We start from the raw sequence: 22,593 nt of genomic DNA, 5'->3' as shown, positions 1-22,593 counted from the left end.
ACATCTTGAACATAGTAAGAGTTAAAATGTAACCCTGTATCCTGAGAAAATCAGCAGCAGTGCGAATAAAAAATCAGGTAGAAACAATAGTGACATGGTTTTCTCATGGTGTCTTTATGTCTGCAAAGTATTAAACTTGCAACATTTTTCCAAGATATAATAGGGGTGAGAAAATATCTCCCGGCCTCTCGCCTGTGTTTTAGGCTAAAGGAGTGGCTAACCAGCACCCATTTCATCCTGTACCAATTGTGTTAATTATTGACAGATGGGCTGTGAGGGGGGCAGGGAGGTGTAATTATTACCATGTGATAGCTTTATGAGCTCAGCTCACAGCTATGAGAACCTACTTACCCAGGCAATGTTTGTGGAATCACTGGTGTTTGGTTGTTAGAACAAGTAAACAACTCACCCTTCCAGTCTCTGTGTTCCAGATATTCAAGACTTGCAGGAAGAAAAATGGCCCTTCACCAAGAAACTTCAAACAGCATTATCTCACAGGGAAAAGTGAATAATTAATGCCAGTGTGTTACATTTTTTTCTCCCTTCTGGATGACTACAAGATGTCTGCATAATTTTTGTCCCCTTGCTGTGATGTATGAAATTGGAGGACTGTGGGTTGCATCCTGGGTTCCACTGTGATACTCACTGGCCATCCATTTCTGGATAACCACTCATCTTGTCAATGTGTTCATTAAATTGCATGTACTGATGCATGACTATGTTGTACTGCTACTGAAACACATGAAAAGAATAATCAGTACAATGAAGTTGTTTCTTCTGGGTTTTATTTGTATGTGCGTGGAAGAGGAAAGGGAAAGATTGTCAAATAACATTCTGCAGTACTCCTGTTCTGAAATCTGATGCCCATGCCTCAAAAGCTGAGGATTCAAACTCAAAAACTTTAGATGGCCTATATATGCTGGAATGCTAGAAAGAATTTGCACAGGATTGCCTGGTATGAGCACAAGGTCAGCTAGGACATTCTGGATTGGTAAATCTTGCCGATTATTTTATCAGTGTGCTGCTATCATAAACATGGTAATAATGACGCTTTGTAACAAGAAAAATTTCACCTTAAGTGTGTTTGCAAGAACTGTTGAACTCAGACCATAATCCTTTGGCTAGACTGTTGTTCGGTCATAGAGTCAGACCCATGACTGAGGCTGCAAGATCAAATCCATCTCTCTCTAATTTTGGCTGCGGCTTTAAGAAGAAGGTTTTTCTGGTGAAGGTCTGTGGTGTACTCCAGCCACAGCAGTTTGCTCCGCTCATAAAGCTATATGCTACTATATTACAAGTGAAAAATTCTTGAGTAAGGCATAAGATTCCAAATAAAACATGGAAATAAATCTGACTTAGGCTGGAGCATCAGCAGGTCTGACGAGTTGGTCACATAGTCATGTGATTTGATCACATAGTCTGTCTGATGTGATCACATAGTCTGTCTGATTTGATCACATAGTCAGAAAATACAGATTCTAGTCTCTGATGGGAAGCTGTTCTCTCAGTTTCAAGTTTTCTGTCAAAAAAGGAAATATGTTTATTGGACAGGTTAAAGAAGAAATCCTTTAAAAGTGCATAAACATGCAAACAAAATCTATATCTGTTCTTAATGAGAAGTTAGCTGTAACTTGAAGACAGTTTATTGTCTTCCATAAGTCATGAACTAAGCTATACTTAGAGAACCCACTCTGATATTCATGTGTACAAGCAATCACAGTTTGTGTCTGTCACTCTGAAGAACAGAGTTATATTACTTCTCTTGTCTGTGAAGGAGAGAACACCTCAGAAACTTCCTTGAGCATGTGTTTGAGGACCAATGAATGTTTTATTTGGAAAGTTTCCCTTCAAACTCACTGTGCTCAAAGCTTTATGATGTTATATGTTTGATTTGATTCAGGATTTAAATGTTTTTGTGAAGAAATAACTGTTACTGAATAATTTATTGAGCGTTGTTAGGCCTGGCGTGAGGAGGGGAGATAGGAATGAAGGGTAAATATGGGAAGTTTTGCTGAGGAGAGGTGGTCCTTGAATACAACGTCTTAAACCGACCATCTTCAGCAAGACTGCAGGCCTTTATGAACAACCCGAGGCTTGTGGCTTTAGATATGGGAGATTTATATGTGGGCTGAATGGAAATAAAAGTAGAGGAGTGACAGGTTTAAGGTGTTTGAGAGATACTGAGCTTGTATCAGAACAGGACATGTGGCTCTTCTAAAGCCATCTGCCTGGAGAATGCCACTCTACATTCCAACATAAAACAATTTAAAAAGCTAATCCTCTGCTGCCCTCTCTCTATCTCTCCCTTCAGATGTGTTACATGTGTGGAGGAACTGGTAACTGGCCTCTGGATATTAAAGAGGTTTTAAAGTCATTCCGGTGTTAAACCACAACTGGGGCTGCAGCAGGGAACTAATATGTGTGGACGAATTAATTGTCTGTTCAGTTTGAAACTACACATAGATGGATATTAATTAAGGTATTTTGGTGCTTAACAATCAAATCAAACAGCATTATATACCTGTGCCTATATGTGAGCGGTATTTTGGATGTGCATGTTAGATATAAATTATGCTCTCTACATATACTGTGTTACCATTTTGGAATATTAGCCGAGAATTAGCAGACTACTGCAGATTTTCTCTCTCCTCTGCTGATAGTTTAAGCAGCTGTGCCAGGAGTATGAAGATCTACAGAGGAGGATGGATTAGTCTGCTGACCTAAAATTGGTCCTTCATGATACTTTATTGTCAATTATGTCATCAATGCATTTTCCACATTTGGCAGCATTGGTGTTAACATCTGACTTGGCTCAAGGATTAAAATTCATCAAATTAAAATTGCCATTGGATGATCTGATCTCTAAAATTATTGTATGAAATAGTTTGAAATATACTACATTCTCTGTAATGATACGTTTTACTGCAGCTGGTGTATTGAACACACACCAGGTGCCCTGTATTTAAGAGAGTATTGTAGGCGTGAAGTGACATTTGGGGGCACATTATAGCCCATTATAATGACCTTTGTAGACTGGATATTTAAGTATATGATTATTTAACCAGTACAGTGTTTAGCTGGGAGCCAGGATTGACACAAGGATATGACTGTAAGGTGTTGTGGGTGGGGAGGGGAGGGGTGGGGGGGGGGGGGGGTCAGGGAACAGGCTGCTGGAGTGGGGACCTGGTTTGATAGGGGCATATTGTGAATGGCAAACTCTTGTCATATTTGCCGTTCCTTTTTGTGCACCCTGAATGGGGTATGTTACGTGACACATTATGGAAGCTCGGAGTAACATTGAACCAGCACAGAAAGGATCATCTTGGTAAGGGAGGGGATTGGGAAGTTTGAGGCTGTGCCCCCACAGAAACCCAGGGTAATTACATGCTCCCCAATGCACAGTACACATGTGGTGATTGGAGTGCGGCTGGCTCATACTGATTGCCAGGTCGCGTTCTACATCTGCGGGTGTGATCAGCGCTGATCAGACCCTGGCCTCGTATCATCAGCATAATCTCGCACCAGTCGCAACAGCAGCTCAATAGCGCTGCCCATCAATACCCTGAATAACTAGGCTGTCCGCTGACCCAGAGATAACCAGCCAGCTCTGCTTGTGTACACAGTACTAGCCTCCTCCTCCTCAGCCCTCTGCTCTCTGCTGCTACTGTCCAGTTCTCTGGGGACAGCACTGCTGTGGCATCACACTACCAGCCCTTAGCTCAGCTTGTATAAGCCTGAACAGTCACTGAACCCTGGCCAGGCTGTCCTTCTGCTCTTATCTAATGACACAGCAGTCAATCTGGGCAGTGAGGACACACAACAATTAGCTGGGAAGCTGCTGGCTAGCAGGCACTGTTTGCTTCTCTGTTCACATGACATGGCTCTGCAGTGATAGCGCTTGCCCATGCCTTGTGGGTGTAACATAACAGAGCAGGAACAAGCCAACTCAAGCCTCTGAGGCGATTGACCTGAAAAAGCAGACTGTCCTTGGAGGATTCCTGAAACAGTGGACCTGATATAGGATGAGCTACTGTGATCAGGGGATCGTGTTAGCCCTGTGATTGTGACTGGGTGGGTATAATCTTTGTGTTCTGTAACACAAGCCTCTGATAAACCAGTTCTGGACAGACCTAACCAGCAGCCTCCTCTTGGCTAACAGGCTTGTATCAGAAAGATTGTTGACACACGGCTGGTGGCCTGTCTGTCTGCTGCCTCTGTGTATGGCCAGTGGACATTTGTCCTCTACTTCTATTGACAATCGTTTAATGTCTGACACCTTCTCCACATTGGTCAACCATCCCCTATCCCAGACAAGGCCAGCACCACAGTCATGTCCCCCAAGCTAACAGGCAACTGTCATCACTCTCTACCTATCAGCCCTCCACACTGATGCTGATTGACTCCCTGTTACTGACTGCCTCTGGACAGACAGCCTGCCTTGTTTAATTAATTAGAGTAGGCTTGTGTCTTCTTACCTTTTGGTGGACATCTGCGTCTGTTGATTGGGAAAATCATTGGGTATATGGTAGAAGTACAGGACATGCGACTGTTACCGCATCTTGTGTTCTCCTGGCCTGAAATCTGAAGATCGCACTTGTCAGTTTGGATCTGTTATTTGATCATCACCCCCTCTGGTACTTCAAGGGTTGAGGACACATTTTGGCATCAAGATCAGCTTGCTAACTTCTGACTGTACCTGACAGACAGTTTAATTGCTGTGTCAAGCTCAAGTCCTCTGGGCATGATCAGTGAGTATACATATATGTATTTCCTGGTGTTTGTGTATTTATGGATATGATTTGTGTAAAAATGTTGCGCCCAAGAATTTTTTGGAGTAAACCATGGCCCTTGCCAGATAAACATGCCAGCTTTCATAACTCAGCTACATAAGTTATACATGTTTTGTCATAAATACTTTCATTCTTTAAGGTGAAACATCATGAATATAATCACAGATGAAAGTAATATTTTCCTCCAAGTGATATAATATTTGTAATGATATTTTTGTTATTATATGAGTACATGTAGAGGTATGTTGTCAATTCACCTTTGAGTAACCTTGAATCTCAGGGCTAGACAATAATGTCTTCCAAATGACATGTTAAAATGTTGACCATGAGAATGTGATCCAACCACCATTCTTTTGAATGAAGAAACAAGTTTGTCCAAGGGCATACATGCCCCTGCAAATAGTTATCATGAAGATTTTATCATTTTATATCGAGTAATGAAATGCCACAATTTTGGGAAATTAAAACATTCTGAAAATCATATTCGTAACACAAAATGATGCAAACAAGTGGGCATGATCCATCATGGAAAGTTGATATTATACTTCGAGTCTCTTACCTCATACTCTCACAGGAATAGCGTTTTTTTTTTTTTTAAATTTCACAGGGGTTTGTCATCTACATGTATCTTACATGTGGTTCACAAACATCCAGCAGAAGTGACACACGATATCATCATTTCTGGCATGACTATGAGTTACAGATACATGGTTACTCTGTGATAGGATATGGAAATATATGGTGTCCGTAACCCTCATATTTGCATAGGAGTATATACACACGCCCCTCATGTCTTTTGCTGTCCAATGAAAACCACAGTATTTTGTCTTAGGTGGGATAAATGTATGTGTTTGTGAGAAAAATGTTGAGAAGGTTTCCCTGTTTTTTTCTTACACATGTACCTAATTCTCCACATCAGAACATTTAACTTTTTACTTATGTGTGTGTGTTTATGTATAAAACGTCATCTGTGCAATGATTTCAGCGTTGTCACATCTGTGTTCCAGAATAAACTTTTCAGTATAAATGGTGTACAACATAAAAAATATATGCATTTTCTGGTTCTGCAGTATTGCGTGATGAACTTTGTTTTGTGGCATTTAGTGATTTGTATTCTACATGCCTTCTGTGACACATTAGTTTATTGGCATTTGGTTCTGTGCATTCAGTGAGTGGCAGCTGACATATTGTTGTCCTGGTAGATACCATGTCCACAGATGTAAAAGGGATGGTTAGTTGAACTGCCTGTTGATGCTAGGGGCTGGTGTATTAAATGATGGCCTACATGCATCTTTATCCTCACATCATGTCAGATGTGTAGGTTTGTAATAAGGCAGGGTGTAAACCATTGACTGTGTAATGTCATCATTAGGGGTGGGAGAGAAGATGTAATAGTGTCAGTAGTAATGTATACCACAGCTGGGACAACTTCCAGGAGAGCTATGGTGGGGAGGATACTGATGCTGGGAGTGGTTTATATGGTGATGGGGTTACCAGAGAGTGGAGGTGGGCCTTATGAGGCAGGGTGGGGAGTAGGTATGTCCAAGGCATCTGTTATGACCTATTTGTTTGACACCTCCACATCTAACTGACCAGTAATAGAGCTAATGATACCTTCCCAGAGGTCTGCATTCCCATACTGTATGGTCAGTGTGACTGACCAGTTGAGTACTGGTCAGTCAGCATCTGACAGCTGCACTGGACAGGTCATTTGTAAGCTGGTGTGAAACATCTCTGTCATCAGCACAAGTGGCCAGCAGATTTACCTCCCTGATGAAGACCACTGGGGCCATTAGGCTCCCAGGGATGCTGTGTAAGTGAGAGATGACAAATTGATGTATAAAGACTGGCATCCCACAGCAGTCTTGGAAGAGTCACATAGTCAGGGTTTGGCTCTGTAGATTCTCACAGTTCTCTTTTTTGGGTACACACAGCTGCAGTGGCCATCTCTAACAGCCATGATTACTGACTGACAGGTCACACCTAAGACCTTAAAAGAAGTTGTAACTTTCTGGATTGGCGTTCAGCATTAAGGGGATAGGGCATTCACCGGTAGACCTGTATCAGTATAATGGCTTGGGCCGTGCGGCTTACTTGCCTTCGGTAGGTCGTCTCAATGAATCAGCACTAGATAAAAGAGCGATGGGAATCCATCCTGCAATAAGGAAGCACATTACATGTACTCTAAGGACTCCTTCGCAGTCATATGAGTGAAAAATTGTTAAGTACGACGTTAAACCCCAAGCACACACTCATTTACTCAAATCTGAAACCAGCAGGAGCTGGATTTGAACCTGTGACCTCATAGGTCAAGCACTTACTGAGAATTAAACAGGCAGAATCCTCACTGAGCATTAGGTGTGTTAGGATTTGTTATGACTGCATGCATGGCTCCTGGGTGTACGTGTAGGTTATTATGTAGCCAGTGTTAATCCATGCTGATCTGATATAGCATACAAGTATTTTCAGTCTTCGTGTACTGTTTTAACAGCTGACATTTGATGTATTCTGTTGCAATATGTATGGATGCCAGTGTGACATTTAATCTATTCGTGGGACCATGATCCAGTATGCAATGTTGTGGCACTTAGACATGCAGCAGGATAGAAATACGTGTTGTTATTGCACATACATGTTCATGTGGGTCAACACAAAAAGCTGCGAGTGTCACATGTAGGCTACTGCACATGTAACCACAATGTGTCTGTCTGCCTATACTGTACATTGCTCTGGTTTCTGATGAGCTATGTTATTGATGATCGACTGAAGCCGGCCCAAAAGCACTGCTTTCATGCAGCTGGGCCTGTGATAAATAGGCCGATTTAAACATCTGCCGGCTAGAGTTTAATTGAACTGTTTGATGAAACAAGTGAAGTTTTCAATCTGCCCCAGTGATCAGAGGCCTGAAGACTGATGTGTACTCAGCCTTCATTTATAATGTATACAAATATGTACCCAGGTGGTTAGCGAGCTGACACCAACGGTGACTGCCGCTCTTCTCATAGATTTTCTCCACAGTTGGACCAACACAGCCAACCCTACTGCAAACAAATAATTACAATTTTAAATTTCGCCCACCCCGATTGTCACTGAAGACAAAACTTGGAAGAGTGCTTTTGGGCAGATGTTTTAATGGCATGTAGACTTGCAGGATTAATATTGTGGCCAGACGAGACGGATTTATGTGTTGGTATGCTGAGACTTCCACTTAGGGGGAATTTATTAAGAGGCATTCTTACATGCACAAGGCAAAGAGCTAACGTGTAACATGGTGTGGAATTTCAGGGATGTGCAGTTCTTGGAAATTTTATAAATGATTTAATATGTGATTGTTTGGGAAAGCCACTTTTCTGATAGTATGGTCTGTAAGTCATACATTCCTGTTTTTATGTCCTAAATATATTGGCATTGGCACCGTTGGATACAGGGACTTGTTTCCTTCTGAAGGACACTTCTATAAAATCAAATAACCAAATATTTACAAATAGTCAAATGGTGGTCTTCATTTAGAAATAACATTTGCACAGGGTCTGTGCTTCAAGCTGATTAACTGTTAAAGAATTAGCTGAATCAACATGTCATTTTCTATTATCAAAACTCAGGATGTAGCCCACATCTCTTTTCCTAAACGATTTTGTTACCAGCCTCTACATTCTGTCACCAGTCAGATAGCATTCAGATTGAGGAGTATGTAGTTTCCATCAGGAAATAAGCATTTGAACCCAAAGTTTCAAAAAGATTACATAAAGAGCTATGATTTCAGAAAGCCTTCATTCAGACCTATAGAGGCAGGGCTCCGTGGCCAGGTGGCACGATGACCCAGTATCCTAGCTCCCACAAACGCCATAGCTGTGAATTCAAGGCCAGCTCCTATGTTGGCTTCGTCTCCAGCTGTATCACTGCTAGCAACCTGGGGGTGGTTTTACTCAGGTGCTGCCCGGATACCTCCAACCATAAAGTAGGCTGACATTGTATTAGTGAAATATTCTCGCCTATGGTGTACAATACCAGTCAGATGAACATATATGACCTACACGTATAGGTAATTTAAAAACACTAGATTCAGGGTTCAGAAGGAGACCTATCATTTTAGCCACTCGGCATTCAGGCCTACAGTTTAAGCAAACCACTACATGAGGGCTGACAGGTATGATGTCAACAACAGTAGGGAATAGATATTTACAAAGAGCTCAATTAGCAGGTAGCCTGGTATTGTACTTGTACAAGACGAGCCTTTGATCTGACACCTGCCTGTACTGCCCTTATATGCAGGTGACAACGTCCGGGACAATTTACACCTGGTCAGCCTTGATAGGCTCATTAGTGAACCACACCACCTGGGCAAGATCATTAGTGATAGGCAGTCATGAGCGGATTCATCCGGTCCTAAACACTTGTATAATGCAAATCGTGAGGGCTTTGTGGCCAGCTACATCTACTCACCTGTATCTGCAGGAGCCGTTACATACACGAGTCCCTCAGCACCTGAACATATGAATTCTCTACATGATGCACAGGTGGATTTGTTAATTATGTCTATAACAAAGTCTTCAGCAAACTTGAATATGACACATCAGAAACACTTAATTTACTTGCATTTTAAAGTCAGATGTTCACATTATATTTAGCCTATTGCCTGGTAGCATGAGGTAAATAAGCCTACAGATGCAGCAAACAGACTGGTTTGTGATAAATGTGGTTTATATTGACAATTTCTTTGATGGATGGGAAAACAACACATGGGCAATAAGGCGACACCTGGACAGGTGGGAGATTTCTCTTGTGTTCACACCCTCAAAGGTATCTAAGCTTACAACACCTGGTGGTGGACATGCACTGTACGTCACAGGTAATGATTGACAGGTAGTTTGGCGTAAAGCAACAACTGGAAATTATAAAGCTGAATTTACTTTTTCTTGATTAATGAATTTGTTTTTTGTTTGCATTTTTTATTCCTGTGAATCTTGAAGGCGGTTAGGCCATTAGTAAGTCACGTTGTAAGTCATTCATTGTTTACTTCCTGTCCCTATACACAGACTACATGTATGACCGGTAAATGACATATAACTTTGCACAAGGCTATATTCATCATTGTGCCTGATTGTGAGAATTCTGTTGATCTTGGAGAGGTGTTTTGAGGTTTGTTAGGAATGTAATGTGATATCCTGCTGGAAAAATGGAAATTTCATTGCCAAAAACAATTCTTAAGGACAATTATTCACCCCTAAAAATGCACTTTTTTGAACAAAATTTTAGATCATTTACCATGTATTGACCTGAAAAATGTGTTGGAAATGAGACACGTATGGTGGTCCACTAACTCTTATCTTACCCTGGGAAATACATGAAAACTTCTGAAGACTAACCCTGTGAACAAGTTGTGAATTGAGGTGCTTTTCCAGCTTCAACAGCATTTTATTGAAAGTTAGGAATATTTAAGCCTTTCAGATGAAACCACAGTATGTGTCGCATCAGAGACGATATCAGGTTGTCATGGTGACCCAAGGTAATGTGATCGTGTATGTAAATTGTAAATTTTGTGTTACATCTGCTGTACATATTGGAGAGACTGAACAGACATACACACCTGTTAAGACTCTGATGCATTGTAAGGCAGGATTATTCATTCGCCATTGTCCAGAGCTCTGATTTTTTTTCCGGACTTCAAAACTCAAGCTGTGCCCAGAGAGTGTTTTGCGTGATCAAACTGAGCAACTTCCAGTTAGAGAATGGATCAACTAGTTGTATGAATGACTGCATTTTATAAAACTCGTTGAGAATATATAATACTTAGTACACACCTGAACTGTTTAGTACATGGCATTACGTTCCTGGTTACATTACATACATGTGCACATGGATATGTTATGTTAAAGTTTTATCCCATTTTCCTGGATGACTGGTAGTATATGGAAAGTGTTCTTTATCAATTATCTGTTGGGAGGATATTTTGGTACTGGGATGATATACTGGGATGATATACTGGGATGATATTTTGGTACTGGGATGATATTTTGATACTGGGATGATATACTGGGATGATATTTTGGTACTGGGATGATATTTTGGTACTGTAATGATATACTGGGATGATATTTTGATACTGGAATGATATTTTGGTACTGGGATGATATTTTGGTACTGGGATGATATTTTGATACTGGGATGATATACTGGGATTATATTTTGATACTGCGATGACATACTGGGATGATATTTTGGTGCTGGGATGATATACTGGGATGATATTTTGATACTGCGATGACATACTGGGATGATATTTTGGTGCTGGGATGATATACTGGGATGATATTTTGATACTGGGATGATATTTTGGTACTGTAATGATATACTGGGATGATATTTTGGTGCTGGGATGATATACTGGGATGATATTTTGATACTGCGATGACATACTGGGATGATATTTTGGTGCTGGGATGGTATACTGGGATGATATTTTGGTGCTGATCAAAACTTCAGGTAATAATGAGTCAGTCCATTACCTCCCATTCATTGGCTAGTGTAAAGTAATGCCTTTTACTTCTTCACAATGACCACTTCAGTGACCTAATGGTTAGAGCGTCCACCTCAGAGTCAGGAGACCAGGGATCAAACCCGGGTGGGATCATGCCGAAGAAAAAAATGGTGCTTTTTGCTGGGTAGTGGTGTCATTTTGTGCCGAAAATCTCAAGGAGTTAATGGATTATGTAATATTCACAAGCCTTTATTGCATTGTACACCAGCCAGCAACATGTGTAATAACCAGCTAAAATATCAAACCATGTGAAGAAGTACATGTGTAATGACCAGTTAGACTATCAAGCCGCCTGAAGAATTACATGTGTAATAACCAGCTAGAGTATCAAGCCATGTGAAGAAGGACGTGTAATAACCAGCCAGAGTATCAAGCCATGTGAAGAAGGACGTGTAATAACCAGCCAGAGTATCAAGCCATGTGAAGAAGGACGTGTAATAACCAGCCAGAGTATCAAGCTGTGTGAAGAAGTACATGTGTAATGACCAGCTAGAGTATCAAGCCGTGTGAAGAAGTATGTATGTAATAATCAGCTAGAGTATCAAGTCATGTGAAGAAAGAAGTATATGTGTAATGACCAGCCAGAGTATCAAGCCATGTGAAGAAGGACGTGTAATAACCAGCTAGAGTATCAAGCCATGTGAAGAAGGACGTGTAATAACCAGTTAGAGTATCAAGCCGTGTGAAGAAGTATATGTGTAATAACCAGCTAGAGTATCAAGCCGTGTGAAGAAGGACGTGTAATAACCAGCCAAAGTATCAAGCTGTGTGAAGAAGTATATGTGTAATGACCAGCTAGAGTATCAAGCAGTGTGAAGGACATGTGTAATAACCATCTAAAGTATCAAGCCGTGTGAAGAATTACCTGTGTAATAACCAGCTAGAGTATCAAGCCATGTGAAGAAGGACGTGTAATAACCAGCCAGAGCATCAAGCCATGTGAAGAAGGACGTGTAATAACCAGCCAGAGTATCAAGCCATGTGAAGAAGGACGTGTAATAACCAGCCAGAGTATCAAGCTGTGTGAAGAAGTACATGTGTAATGACCAGCTAGAGTATCAAGCCGTGTGAAGAAGTATGTATGTAATAATCAGCTAGTGTATCAAGTCATGTGAAGAAAGAAGTATATGTGTAATGACCAGCCAGAGTATCAAGCCATGTGAAGAAGGACGTGTAATAACCAGCTAGAGTATCAAGCCATGTGAAGAAGGACGTGTAATAACCAGTTAGAGTATCAAGCTGTGTGAAGAAGTATATGTGTAATAACCATCTAGAGTATCAAACTGTGTGAAGAAGTATGTGTGTAATAACCAGCCAGAGTATCAAGCCATGTGAAGAAGGACGTGTAATAACCAGCTAGAGTATCAAGCCATGTGAAGAAGGACGTGTAATAACCAGCCAAAGTATCAAGCTGTGTGAAGAAGTATATGTGTAATGACCAGCTAGAGTATCAAGCAGTGTGAAGGACATGTGTAATAACCATCTAAAGTATCAAGCCGTGTGAAGAATTACCTGTGTAATAACCAGCTAGAGTATCGAGCCGTGTGAAGAAGTATATGTGTAATAACCATCTAGAGTATCAAGCCGTGTGAAGAAGTATGTATGTAATAATCAGTTAGAGTATCAAGTCGTGTGAAGAAAGAAGTATATGTGTAATAACCAGCCTGAGTATCAAGCCGTGTGAAGAAGGACGTGTGTACCAACCAGTTAGAGTATCAAGCTGTGTGAAGAAGTATATGTGTAATAACCATCTAGAGTATCAAACTGTGTGAAGAAGTATGTGTGTAATAACCAGCCAGAGTATCAAGCCATGTGAAGAAGGACATGTGTAATAACCATCTAGGGTATCAAACTGTGTGAAGAAGTATGTGTATTATAACCAGCCAGAGTGTCGAGCCGTGTGAAGAAGGACATGTGTAATAACCAGCCAGAGTATCACCGTGTGAAGGACATGTGTACCAACCAGTTAGAGTATCAAGCCGTGTGAAGAAGTATATGTGTAATAACCATCTAGAGTATCAAGCCATGTGAAGTAGGACATGTGTAATAACCATCCAGAGTATCAAGCCCTGTGAAGAAGTATGTGTGTAATAACCAGCTAGAATAAACCACTAAATCTGTTCTTCTGCTACACTGATAACTGTTCCTAACTAACCAATCAGGACCTGTTTTTGGTTCCCCCATGATACATGTAGCAGCACTCAAAGCTATTTTGTGTTCTGCCATTTCTGTAGCTGATGGCAAACACTTGTGGCCACAGGTGGCTCTTGTCAGTGACATGATGAAAGGCAGATCTTTTGTGGCAGACAGAAGGGTAGAAAACCATCCTGGGCTGGCTCCACGTTTCCTAAACAGTCACATTCTGTGGGTGCTGGGGGTCGGCCTAATCTGTCTGCCAGCACAGCCCAGCCCCCTACCAGATAACATCCCACAAACAGCATCCCATTACAATAAGATTTCAAATTTCAAAATATTTAGTTACCACTGCACATTTTCCACTAAAGGGTACATTTTGGAAAGACAGGGAAGTGTGAAGTTAAGCTGGTAAGAGAGAGCATATGAAGACACAGTGCTTACAGTCTGTTTATCTTGAATATGTTTTTATGCCGTGGTTTGTTATCAGCGTCTTGAGAGGTTGTTGAAACCGATGACCTTGATGTAAGGCTGCAAAGCTTGCAGGCCATGAAGTTTATATATCTATGGCTTATCTTAACAAAACCAAGCCATCAGGAAATGCTCTGTAGCAAACTTTTTTTTATTGAAAGACAAAAATGCCTATCAGTGGATTGCATTATTGATAGGTAAATTCTGAATTGAATCTAATTTTTAAAAACACATTGATTGTTAATATTTCACCAATATATTATAGTGCAAGGCAGTGTCTGGTTGTTAATATTCCACTAATGTATTATAGTGCATTAATCTGTTAATCACCCAAACTAATCAGCCTGTGTGTCTGTATTAAATGTAAAAATGTAATTGATATGAAAATCTGATGTTTGTTTACCATTGATGGTTGGTTTTTATACAATTTTTTTCATTGACAAAATGAAAAGCTCTCATTTGTGGCATTTTGATTAGCATTTTATAAAAGCAAATATTTCTTTTTGGATCACCCCGTTGATGTGATGAGTTTATGTAACAGCTATTGATGAAATTCCAGAACATTTTACCAGTGACATTGCAGGTTCAAATCCTGCTAGTTCTCAGTTGTCTACAGAGTTTTGGACAAAAATTTTGACATTGATCTTAAGGTGTTTTTCAGATTCCTTACTTGTAGTGGCAAGGTACAAGTACATGTGGTAGACTTCTGTACCAGCTGCCTACAACTTATGAATTATTATAATATTTATTTATTTATTTATTTGATTGTTGTTTTATGCCGTACTCAAGAATATTTCACTTATACGATGGCGGCCAACATTATGATGGGTGGAAACCGGGCAACCCACGACCATCCGCATGTTGCTGTCAGACCTTCCCACATACGGCCGGAGAGGAAGCCAGCATGAGCTGGACTTGAACTCACAGCGACCGCATTGGTGTATTATAATAATAATAATACATAATAATATATTTATTTATTGAAGGTAGGTTGGTCAATTTACAATGAAACTGTTCTCCCCCAAGACCTTCACCGAGAAAACAATACATGGGAAACTTCAGAGTGTTAACACACATCAGTATATATTAAACAACATTAAGCATCATGTGGTTGGAAAACATGGACATAAATACATTTATACATACGAAAAACAACAACAAAGCAACCAGTAGTGCTGTCACGGCAACTGTCCCAGCCAGCAGGAGAAGCATGATGTGGGAGATGGCTCAGATGGATGCAATGAAACCTTTATTTAAAGAGAGTAACTCTTTGTACAATTTGCTCTACCCTGAGCCCCATTATAACAATACACGGACAGGAAGAAACAGTATGTACAATTCCTTTTTTCAAAACGGGAAAATGTTGGATAGTACGTGCACTACATGCATCAGCTGAAAATGTAAATAAATAGACAAGTGTAAAAACAGACAATTTTCTGGTTGAAATAATTTTTCTTATCTGCGACCAATATTCTCTCAGATCTTCTACTCGTATACTTTTAAGAAAACATAAAAATGTTGTCAATATTAGATGAAAGAGCATCAAAACTTATTTGCAAATTTGGTCTTTAATATTTTTTTCGGGGAAAAAAGGGTGTTTGAAAATATTTTTGTATGGTGGGTGTTGGGACCACCTTTTGGTATTAATCATGGTTGCATAATAAGGTTCTAAATGAGTGTGTGATGACTGTCTAATAAGTATATTTGAATGTAAATTTGTTGTCTATATCCAAACATATGCATTAAATCTGAATCTGAATGAAAATATTTATGAATATATTAAAAACATAAATATAGTCCAAATCCAGGTTTAAGCAGTTGTTAGCTGAAAAGGCCAAATTTTAGCGCAAATATATTTTTTCAATATGTGTTATTTATAACATTATTACATAAAGACTATATATACCAAATGGTGGACCAAAATACCCACCATACAAACATTATTTTCATGTGTCTTTTTTCTTTCTAAAGGAGAATCAAACAAAATATTATAGACCACATTTACAAATAACTTTTCGCACTCTTTGCTCTGAACTTTATGTAGTTTTTACATTTTCTCCACCTTTAGGTCCAGCAGATACACGTAGTAAGGCACATGTGCTTGATATATACAATGAGTTACTGAGTGGAAGGTTAAACAAACCCCAGGCAGAGAAAGCTTGTTTCACATACTTCCCATAATTGGAGATAAATTGTATATCTGGTCAACTTCGGGGAGATTCCATCTGACAGTGCTGGTGGAAAATGGTGTGAATGGAAAATGAAAATTGTATAAATGACTTCCTGGGGAATATTTGTTGTGAAATATGTGTCCCATCTGGAAGAGGTCTGCTGGTAGACTGGATGGCAGATTGCCCAGTGCTGGAGGGGATGGGGGGGATGGTGGGGGGGGGGAGGTAGATGTTGCCCCTTCCCAGTGACCAGAGAATCAGCAGGAGTTACTAACAAACAATAACCAGCCAGCCTGGCCAGCCTCCTCTGCTCCCTTTAATATACCTCTGTGTAGCAGAGTGGCATTATCCTGATGGTGAACACATGTCCCTGAAAACACATGTGTGCTGCTGGCCTTTCTTCCAGATACAGGCAACATTGTGGCAAGGCAAACAAACAAATACCAATTCAAAACTTAATTATTGATTTACTTTTCCTTCAGTTATTTGGAACGAATTTGTCAAGTGCCTTTTTCTATTAGTAATAAGGTTACTTTTTACACTTCCTCATCTAATACAACAAGTTTGATGTAATTGTATGTGTGTGTGTGTGTTTTTTGTTTGTGTGTGTGTGTGTGTGCAAAATGCTTGAAGCATTCTGTATGTGACCAAAAAGTACTAGATGCTTTTTATGAGCGTTTCATGTTTTTACACCTTTTCGTCGAACACAACAAAATTTGATATAATTATGTTTTTTTTTAATGTGACCATTTGTTTTTTTTTCACATGATTTAACTGTTTCTTTTCTGGTTTCCTGATGTTACAAACTGCAATACAAAATATATTTTGAAACAGTGGAAGGGGGATAAAGTTGCAAGTTTGCGATGGAATTCAACTCAGATCTGCTGCATGTGACAGAAGAATGGAGTGATTGCAGTGTGACTTACAGTAAGCTTAACCCAATGTAGAGAGCATATACTCATCGTGTTGAATTAGCTTACCATGTTGGATATATGAACAGTTACAATAAAAGCGCATCTGAGATACATATGTTATCATCAACAGCTTATACACTAGCATGGCACACGATTTGAATGCTGATTTCACTCAGTCGTCTAGAACATACCTTGTGTCTTTCAAACATCATTAAAAACTGTTGACTGCTTCTCTTTGCATGATTCCGTCATATTTTCCTACTTTATATACTTTCTCAGTTCTTTAGTGGTTTATGTTAAAGAACATTTTGGGGAATTGGCGTTGCGATTATTGACCTGGAACGTCCTTATTGGTTGACGGCGGGCATAGGAATGTCTTAGTTTGCCACATAGTATTACAACGCTGCACATTTGATTATTTGTAAATAAAGCGTGTGGAATGGCAATGGCTGTTTGATAACATGAGATATGTACTTAAAATTTCCTCACATTGCAAACATGGAAAATCTGCGAAATGTGTAAAACAAATCTGCATGTTTACTGTTGAATGTTGATGAGGTTTTCTGGTGTTTATATCTGAATGGCAATTCAAAAAGGCAGCAGGGTTAAAAGGGTGGTCCTGGGTTATGCAAGGATTTAATGTTAGCTTATGTGAAAGGCAAAAAGGGGTCCACAAATATGCAAAGATTTTTGAGAATGTTTGAGAGACAAGCAAATTTGTGTGGTAGATCACGTTTTCTCTGGTTTATGTATTACCCAGAAATGTTTGATGTAGCTGTTTATGCAAACAAAATAATTTATATCTTGATTTGTAAATGCATGTAAATAAATTGATCAAGTCGTTATAAAAGGGAACACAACCACAGACCTGACAAAGTTTGTTTACTGTAAATCTTTAACCTTTCACCCCAATGTATGAAAATGACGCTAAAAATGATTTGTTTAATTAAAAATGCAAGTTTCATGAAATTGTGCAATTATATCTGTAGACCCTATATTTCTGTCAGAATGTTTCAAAATAGTGGTTGCAGAGGCGGTTGAAAAGGTCAAAGAATTAGAGTCATCATAACATTTATTGTAATATTCATTGCTTAAAATATTTCATTTCAGTGTGAGAAATGTGAAATTATGAGGCTTTGGTCGGTATGAGTTTATTTTCTGTGAAAAGTTCCACCTAGATTTAGAATAAATTACATTTATTGTTTACCATGATTGGGCTGAAATATTGGCTCCTGGCATTAAGCCATTATTCCATTACTTCATGCAGGGTCATAGTGTACCCCTTATCACTCAGGCTGTCAAACAGACTGTCAAATCAAACAGGCTGTGTTGTTAAATATCAAAGAATGAGCCATTTCTTGGATGGCTCATAATGGTATATGCAGCTTTGTGTTTGGAATCCTTGTAGACCAGCTCTCTGTGCAATGAGTGACTGGTTCAAAGTGCATGTGGAGACAAGGGAGTTATTAGCTAATGATAGCTGTGGGCTCAGAGGTGAACACATTGTCCTAGAATGAGGCAGGTAGGCAGGGATCCTTAAAGCTGCCTGTCGATCCCCCACAGTTCATAGCCAACAGGGCAGTTCCGGGGATGGCTAACAGCTTGAGAACAGGTTCAGGCTAGTTTAGAAAACATGTGTTAAGGTGGCGGTGAAGAGCTCAGATACCAGCAGTGTTTTCCCTTTAGATACCCCTCTACTTGAGAGAACCAGACGAACATACGGTCTTTAATGATCGTGTGGCGCCAGACATGTTTTCTTTCTTAATCGCTACACATGTGCCTGGCTGTCTGCTATTTATCTTGGTAGCTTTGCATCTACATTTCTGGCAGGAGTCTGAAGTAAAAGAAACCTGGTCTATCCATTGGCTCCAGATGTTGGAGATGGCAAGGGTAAGGCAATAGGGAACTGGGAAAGTGTGAATGTTGGGTTGTAGGGGAGGTACAAGTCCTCTGGGCCACGGCCACTCCACCAGTTATGGGAATAAAAATACGGATGGATTCACATACTCTGGCAAAGTGTAAACATGCTCTGATTTATTTTTAAATGAAAGTGGCTGTTAGTGAACACAAGTCCTGAGTTACTTGTGGTGCCCTCAGGGAGTCAGTTGTGTATGAGGGGCAGAGATTTATGGGCCCATTATAAGCCACTTGTTTGGTGACAATTCAATTTGTTCATTCTTTCAATTGGTGTAAATGTTTAGGCAAAATATACTGAACACCAGCCGCTTTTTAACCCCCAAACCACAATACATCAGTGAAACAACTTAAAAGGACTTGACGCAGTTAAGGTGCCAGAGAAGGTGTTTTATGCTTGCTAAATCTAGTCACAGCATTGCTGCAATTTAATCATTTGAGTTAGGTAGAATACACAAATCAATTTTATATGTATTTAAATAAGAAAAGTATTTATTTGAGAGAGATGAGTTCAAACATTAAACCATGTTATTGAATTATAGTATTGCGATTACAAAAATCATTATTTCTATCTTTATGTACACTATGTTGACAAATCTACAGCACAAAAATGAATCATTGGAAAGTTTTTTTATGTTGGTAGAGTGCTTGTTGATTGTGTTATATGCTGTAGTCATATGTCATATGTGACATATATATGGTGATTTGTCTCTTGTTGATTAATACCTAGGTATACTTTATATACTTTCTTAGCTCTTTAGTAGTTTTTGTTTAACATTGTTTTGGGAAATGGCCTTGCGATTATTGACCCAGAATGTTTTTATTGGTTGATGGCTGGTATACGAATGTTACAACGCATATATTCATGCACAAACCTTGAATTGATTGCAGTAGGAAAGGTGCCACATGATTTGCTAACAAATCACCTGTTCAATTCTGTCTGGGCCAGGCATTGCCTCTTCCTTAGAGTTAAGAGTGATGAGGAAGTATTAGTGACAATGCCAGAGATATAGAGAGAGGGGAGGGGGTACCTGTCAGTCTTGTGAAGCAGGGAGAGCCAGGAGAGAGGCAGTGTAGCCAGGTTGGGGGCCCCTGATTAAACACAAATGTGTGTGATATTTCAGTTGGCATGTGGCTAGAGGTAGTATTCCGCATCCCAAACAGCCATCACTGAGAGCAGCTGTGTGGTTGTGGAGGCAGATGAGAGAGTTGATAAGAAAAAAGGGCGAGAAATTCCTGACTGGCTCCTCTTTGTCTGCCGCAAAACTGCTTCAAGTTCCTCAAATCCCATAAGCCTGGACCTCCAGGCCGCCTTATATAGCAGCTCGAGCTCCAAGAGCAGGTTCATGTGTGTGTTTCTGCCATCAACACCAGGCTTGCAAGGTCCATCTGGCCAAGGCCAGCTCCTCACAACAGCTCTCTGTAATCCCTGGCTGAATTACTACCATGCTCTTCTTTATACAGCCACTGATGTTATTAATATGAGTATTAAAGACAGATTCGGCCTGATAGGACCCACATGTAGCCAGCCCGCTTATTGTGGGTCTACTGGGAGATGTAACTTGGTACAAGTCTGGTGCATTGTCTTTACCAACAGGAAACCCGAGCCTGCTTTCAACCATTTAGTCCCCTCCTATGACCTATTGGTTTAAATGTATCAAATACCAGAGGCTGACAGGTTCAGTGTTCTGCACTCAAGCTGTTCTCCACCTCTCACTTTGACACCCTATAGCTGTTTGAGGACTTTATCCTTCATAAAAACACCATTTCTGTATTAACCTTTGCTGCCTGAACCATTTTTTTTTTTTACTAACATGCTTTCTTTCTTGCCACTCTCCCTCTTTTCCACATTCCTGTCACCATGGTTTTGTCTACATCATTTCTAGCCAGTGTCAAAACAGATTTTATCATGTTCCTTTTTAACTACTTGTGTTTAAGGTCCACTGTGCCATTCCCTACCTCACTCACTCTGTATTGTTCCATTAGAACCCCGTTCAGTTTTGCTGAACATTCTGGGGCATAACAGTTTTTCACTTGTCTCGAACATGATTTGAAATGAATTATTTGTCTCATTTCTTCATTTCCAAAGGATATGCCCTCATCTTTTAAGCCATGTAGACAAGTTTATGAAGTGTTGCATAATTGCAGAATTTTAGTCCCTAGTTATACATCAGCTTTGACATGTCCTTCTTTGCTGAATAGCCATAGCCTTCATCTTGACCATCTTTTTTTTAAAATGGCCGTAAAGATAGGTAGTCTTGCTTTCGAATAGTCATCCAACTACATGTAAATGGTCTGGTTTTGAAATGCTTATGCAACTTGATGGACTGGTTATTGAATGATCATGCAACTATATGGTCTGATTTTTAAATGATCATGCAACTATTTGACCTGGTTTTTAAATGATCATGCAACTATTTGACCTGGTTTTTAAATGATCATGCAGCTATATGGTCTGGTTTTTAAATGATCATGCAACTATTTGACCTAGTTTTTAAATGATCATGCAACCAGATTGACTGTGGCCATGCAACTAAATGGGCTGGTTATTAAATGGTCCTGTACCCTTATCAAGATGACTAAATAGGTCAAAAAAGGTTGTTTAATGACCAGGACAAACATATATACATATTGCTTTTGTAGAGTTTATCCCAAGGATGGGTTAAGTGTGTTATAATTGGCCTGTTGTGGTAAGGGGGAGAATGGGGATGTCGAAAGGAGGGGAGGGGGTGTAGAGCTGTATGTGTTGGGTAGGGTCCTGGCACAGAGAAGGGGGTGTAATCTGTTTGTGTAATGTTTTAACAGGCTGGTGAACAGCTGTCTGAGACTAACTAAACCCTCTCTATCCAGCTCCATAACTGGCTCCATGCCTGCTGCATAATTGCTCAACAGTTGCAGCTCCCCCACCAATCAGTGGCATTGTTGGTGAATGACACTGGGAGAGGAGGAAGTGCTGGTACACTCACAAACACAGGCCCTATAAAATCACCAGGGAGGAAGGCTTTGATAGGCAATAGCTCATTGCTCCCAAATTAAATTCTCTCAGATAATCATGTTAAAAAGCTGGCCATATGGTCAGTGTTTTCTTGGGTGGGTGGCTGCTAAGACTGGGGAGCTAGAGGCTGTGTGGACAGATGGGGAGGCAGATGGGAGGTGAGTAGAAGAGGGGGGGCAGGAGGGATGAGGGGCTGGCTGCCTGTGCCCACTGTCCCCACACTCACCCAGCAGTTGGCTAGCCAGATTGGACATTAATGAAATTGTTATACCTCAGGGAGAGGCTGTAACTACAGAGGCCTGATCTCCTTCTGTACACTACTACTCTTTTGCCACACCATAGTCCAACAATCTGCTCATCAGAAAGTGTCGGTGCTTTGTCTTAGAACAAGACTCTGTGAAGTGTGGGTACCAGGCTATACTACATCCTGGCTTCAGTGTGACTCGTACAGGTGACAAATAGTCATGTGTACAAGTTAAAGGTATAAGCCAGATTATGCCATAAGACTGTACAAAGCTGATCAGTATAGACAAGATGGAAAAGTTTATGGAAATTACAGTAGAAAACAATAAGTCACATTCACATTTCAGACCACAGCCATCTTTAAAACAGAAATGTGGTGAGGTATTGTAGCACACGGGAGCTGGGGGCCAATTTTCATTGTTTT

At 40.1% G+C, this 22,593-nt stretch overlaps 1 protein-coding gene across 2 annotated transcripts in view; it reads left to right on the top strand.

Annotated features, from left to right (window-relative positions):
• LOC135465726 (protein CBFA2T1-like) overlaps positions 1 to 22,593 on the top strand; it is a 78,689-nt gene that overhangs the window by 32,746 nt on the left and 23,350 nt on the right. The window contains exon 1 of one of the 2 annotated variants that reach the window (XM_064743045.1): positions 3,890 to 4,748. The exons of the other annotated variant lie outside the window; for it this stretch is intronic. Coding sequence (XP_064599115.1) covers positions 4,742 to 4,748 — 7 coding nt within the window. The 5' untranslated portion in view covers positions 3,890 to 4,741. Of the gene's footprint in view, positions 1 to 3,889; positions 4,749 to 22,593 lie in introns of those variants that run through there. 2 annotated transcript variants of the gene reach the window in all.

Source organism: Liolophura sinensis, chromosome 5 (assembly GCF_032854445.1).
Source record: "Liolophura sinensis isolate JHLJ2023 chromosome 5, CUHK_Ljap_v2, whole genome shotgun sequence".
Classification (NCBI taxonomy): Eukaryota; Metazoa; Mollusca; class Polyplacophora; order Chitonida; family Chitonidae; genus Liolophura; species Liolophura sinensis.
Note: the sequence above shows the minus strand (reverse complement) of the source record. Positions and strands in the feature narration are given on the sequence as shown.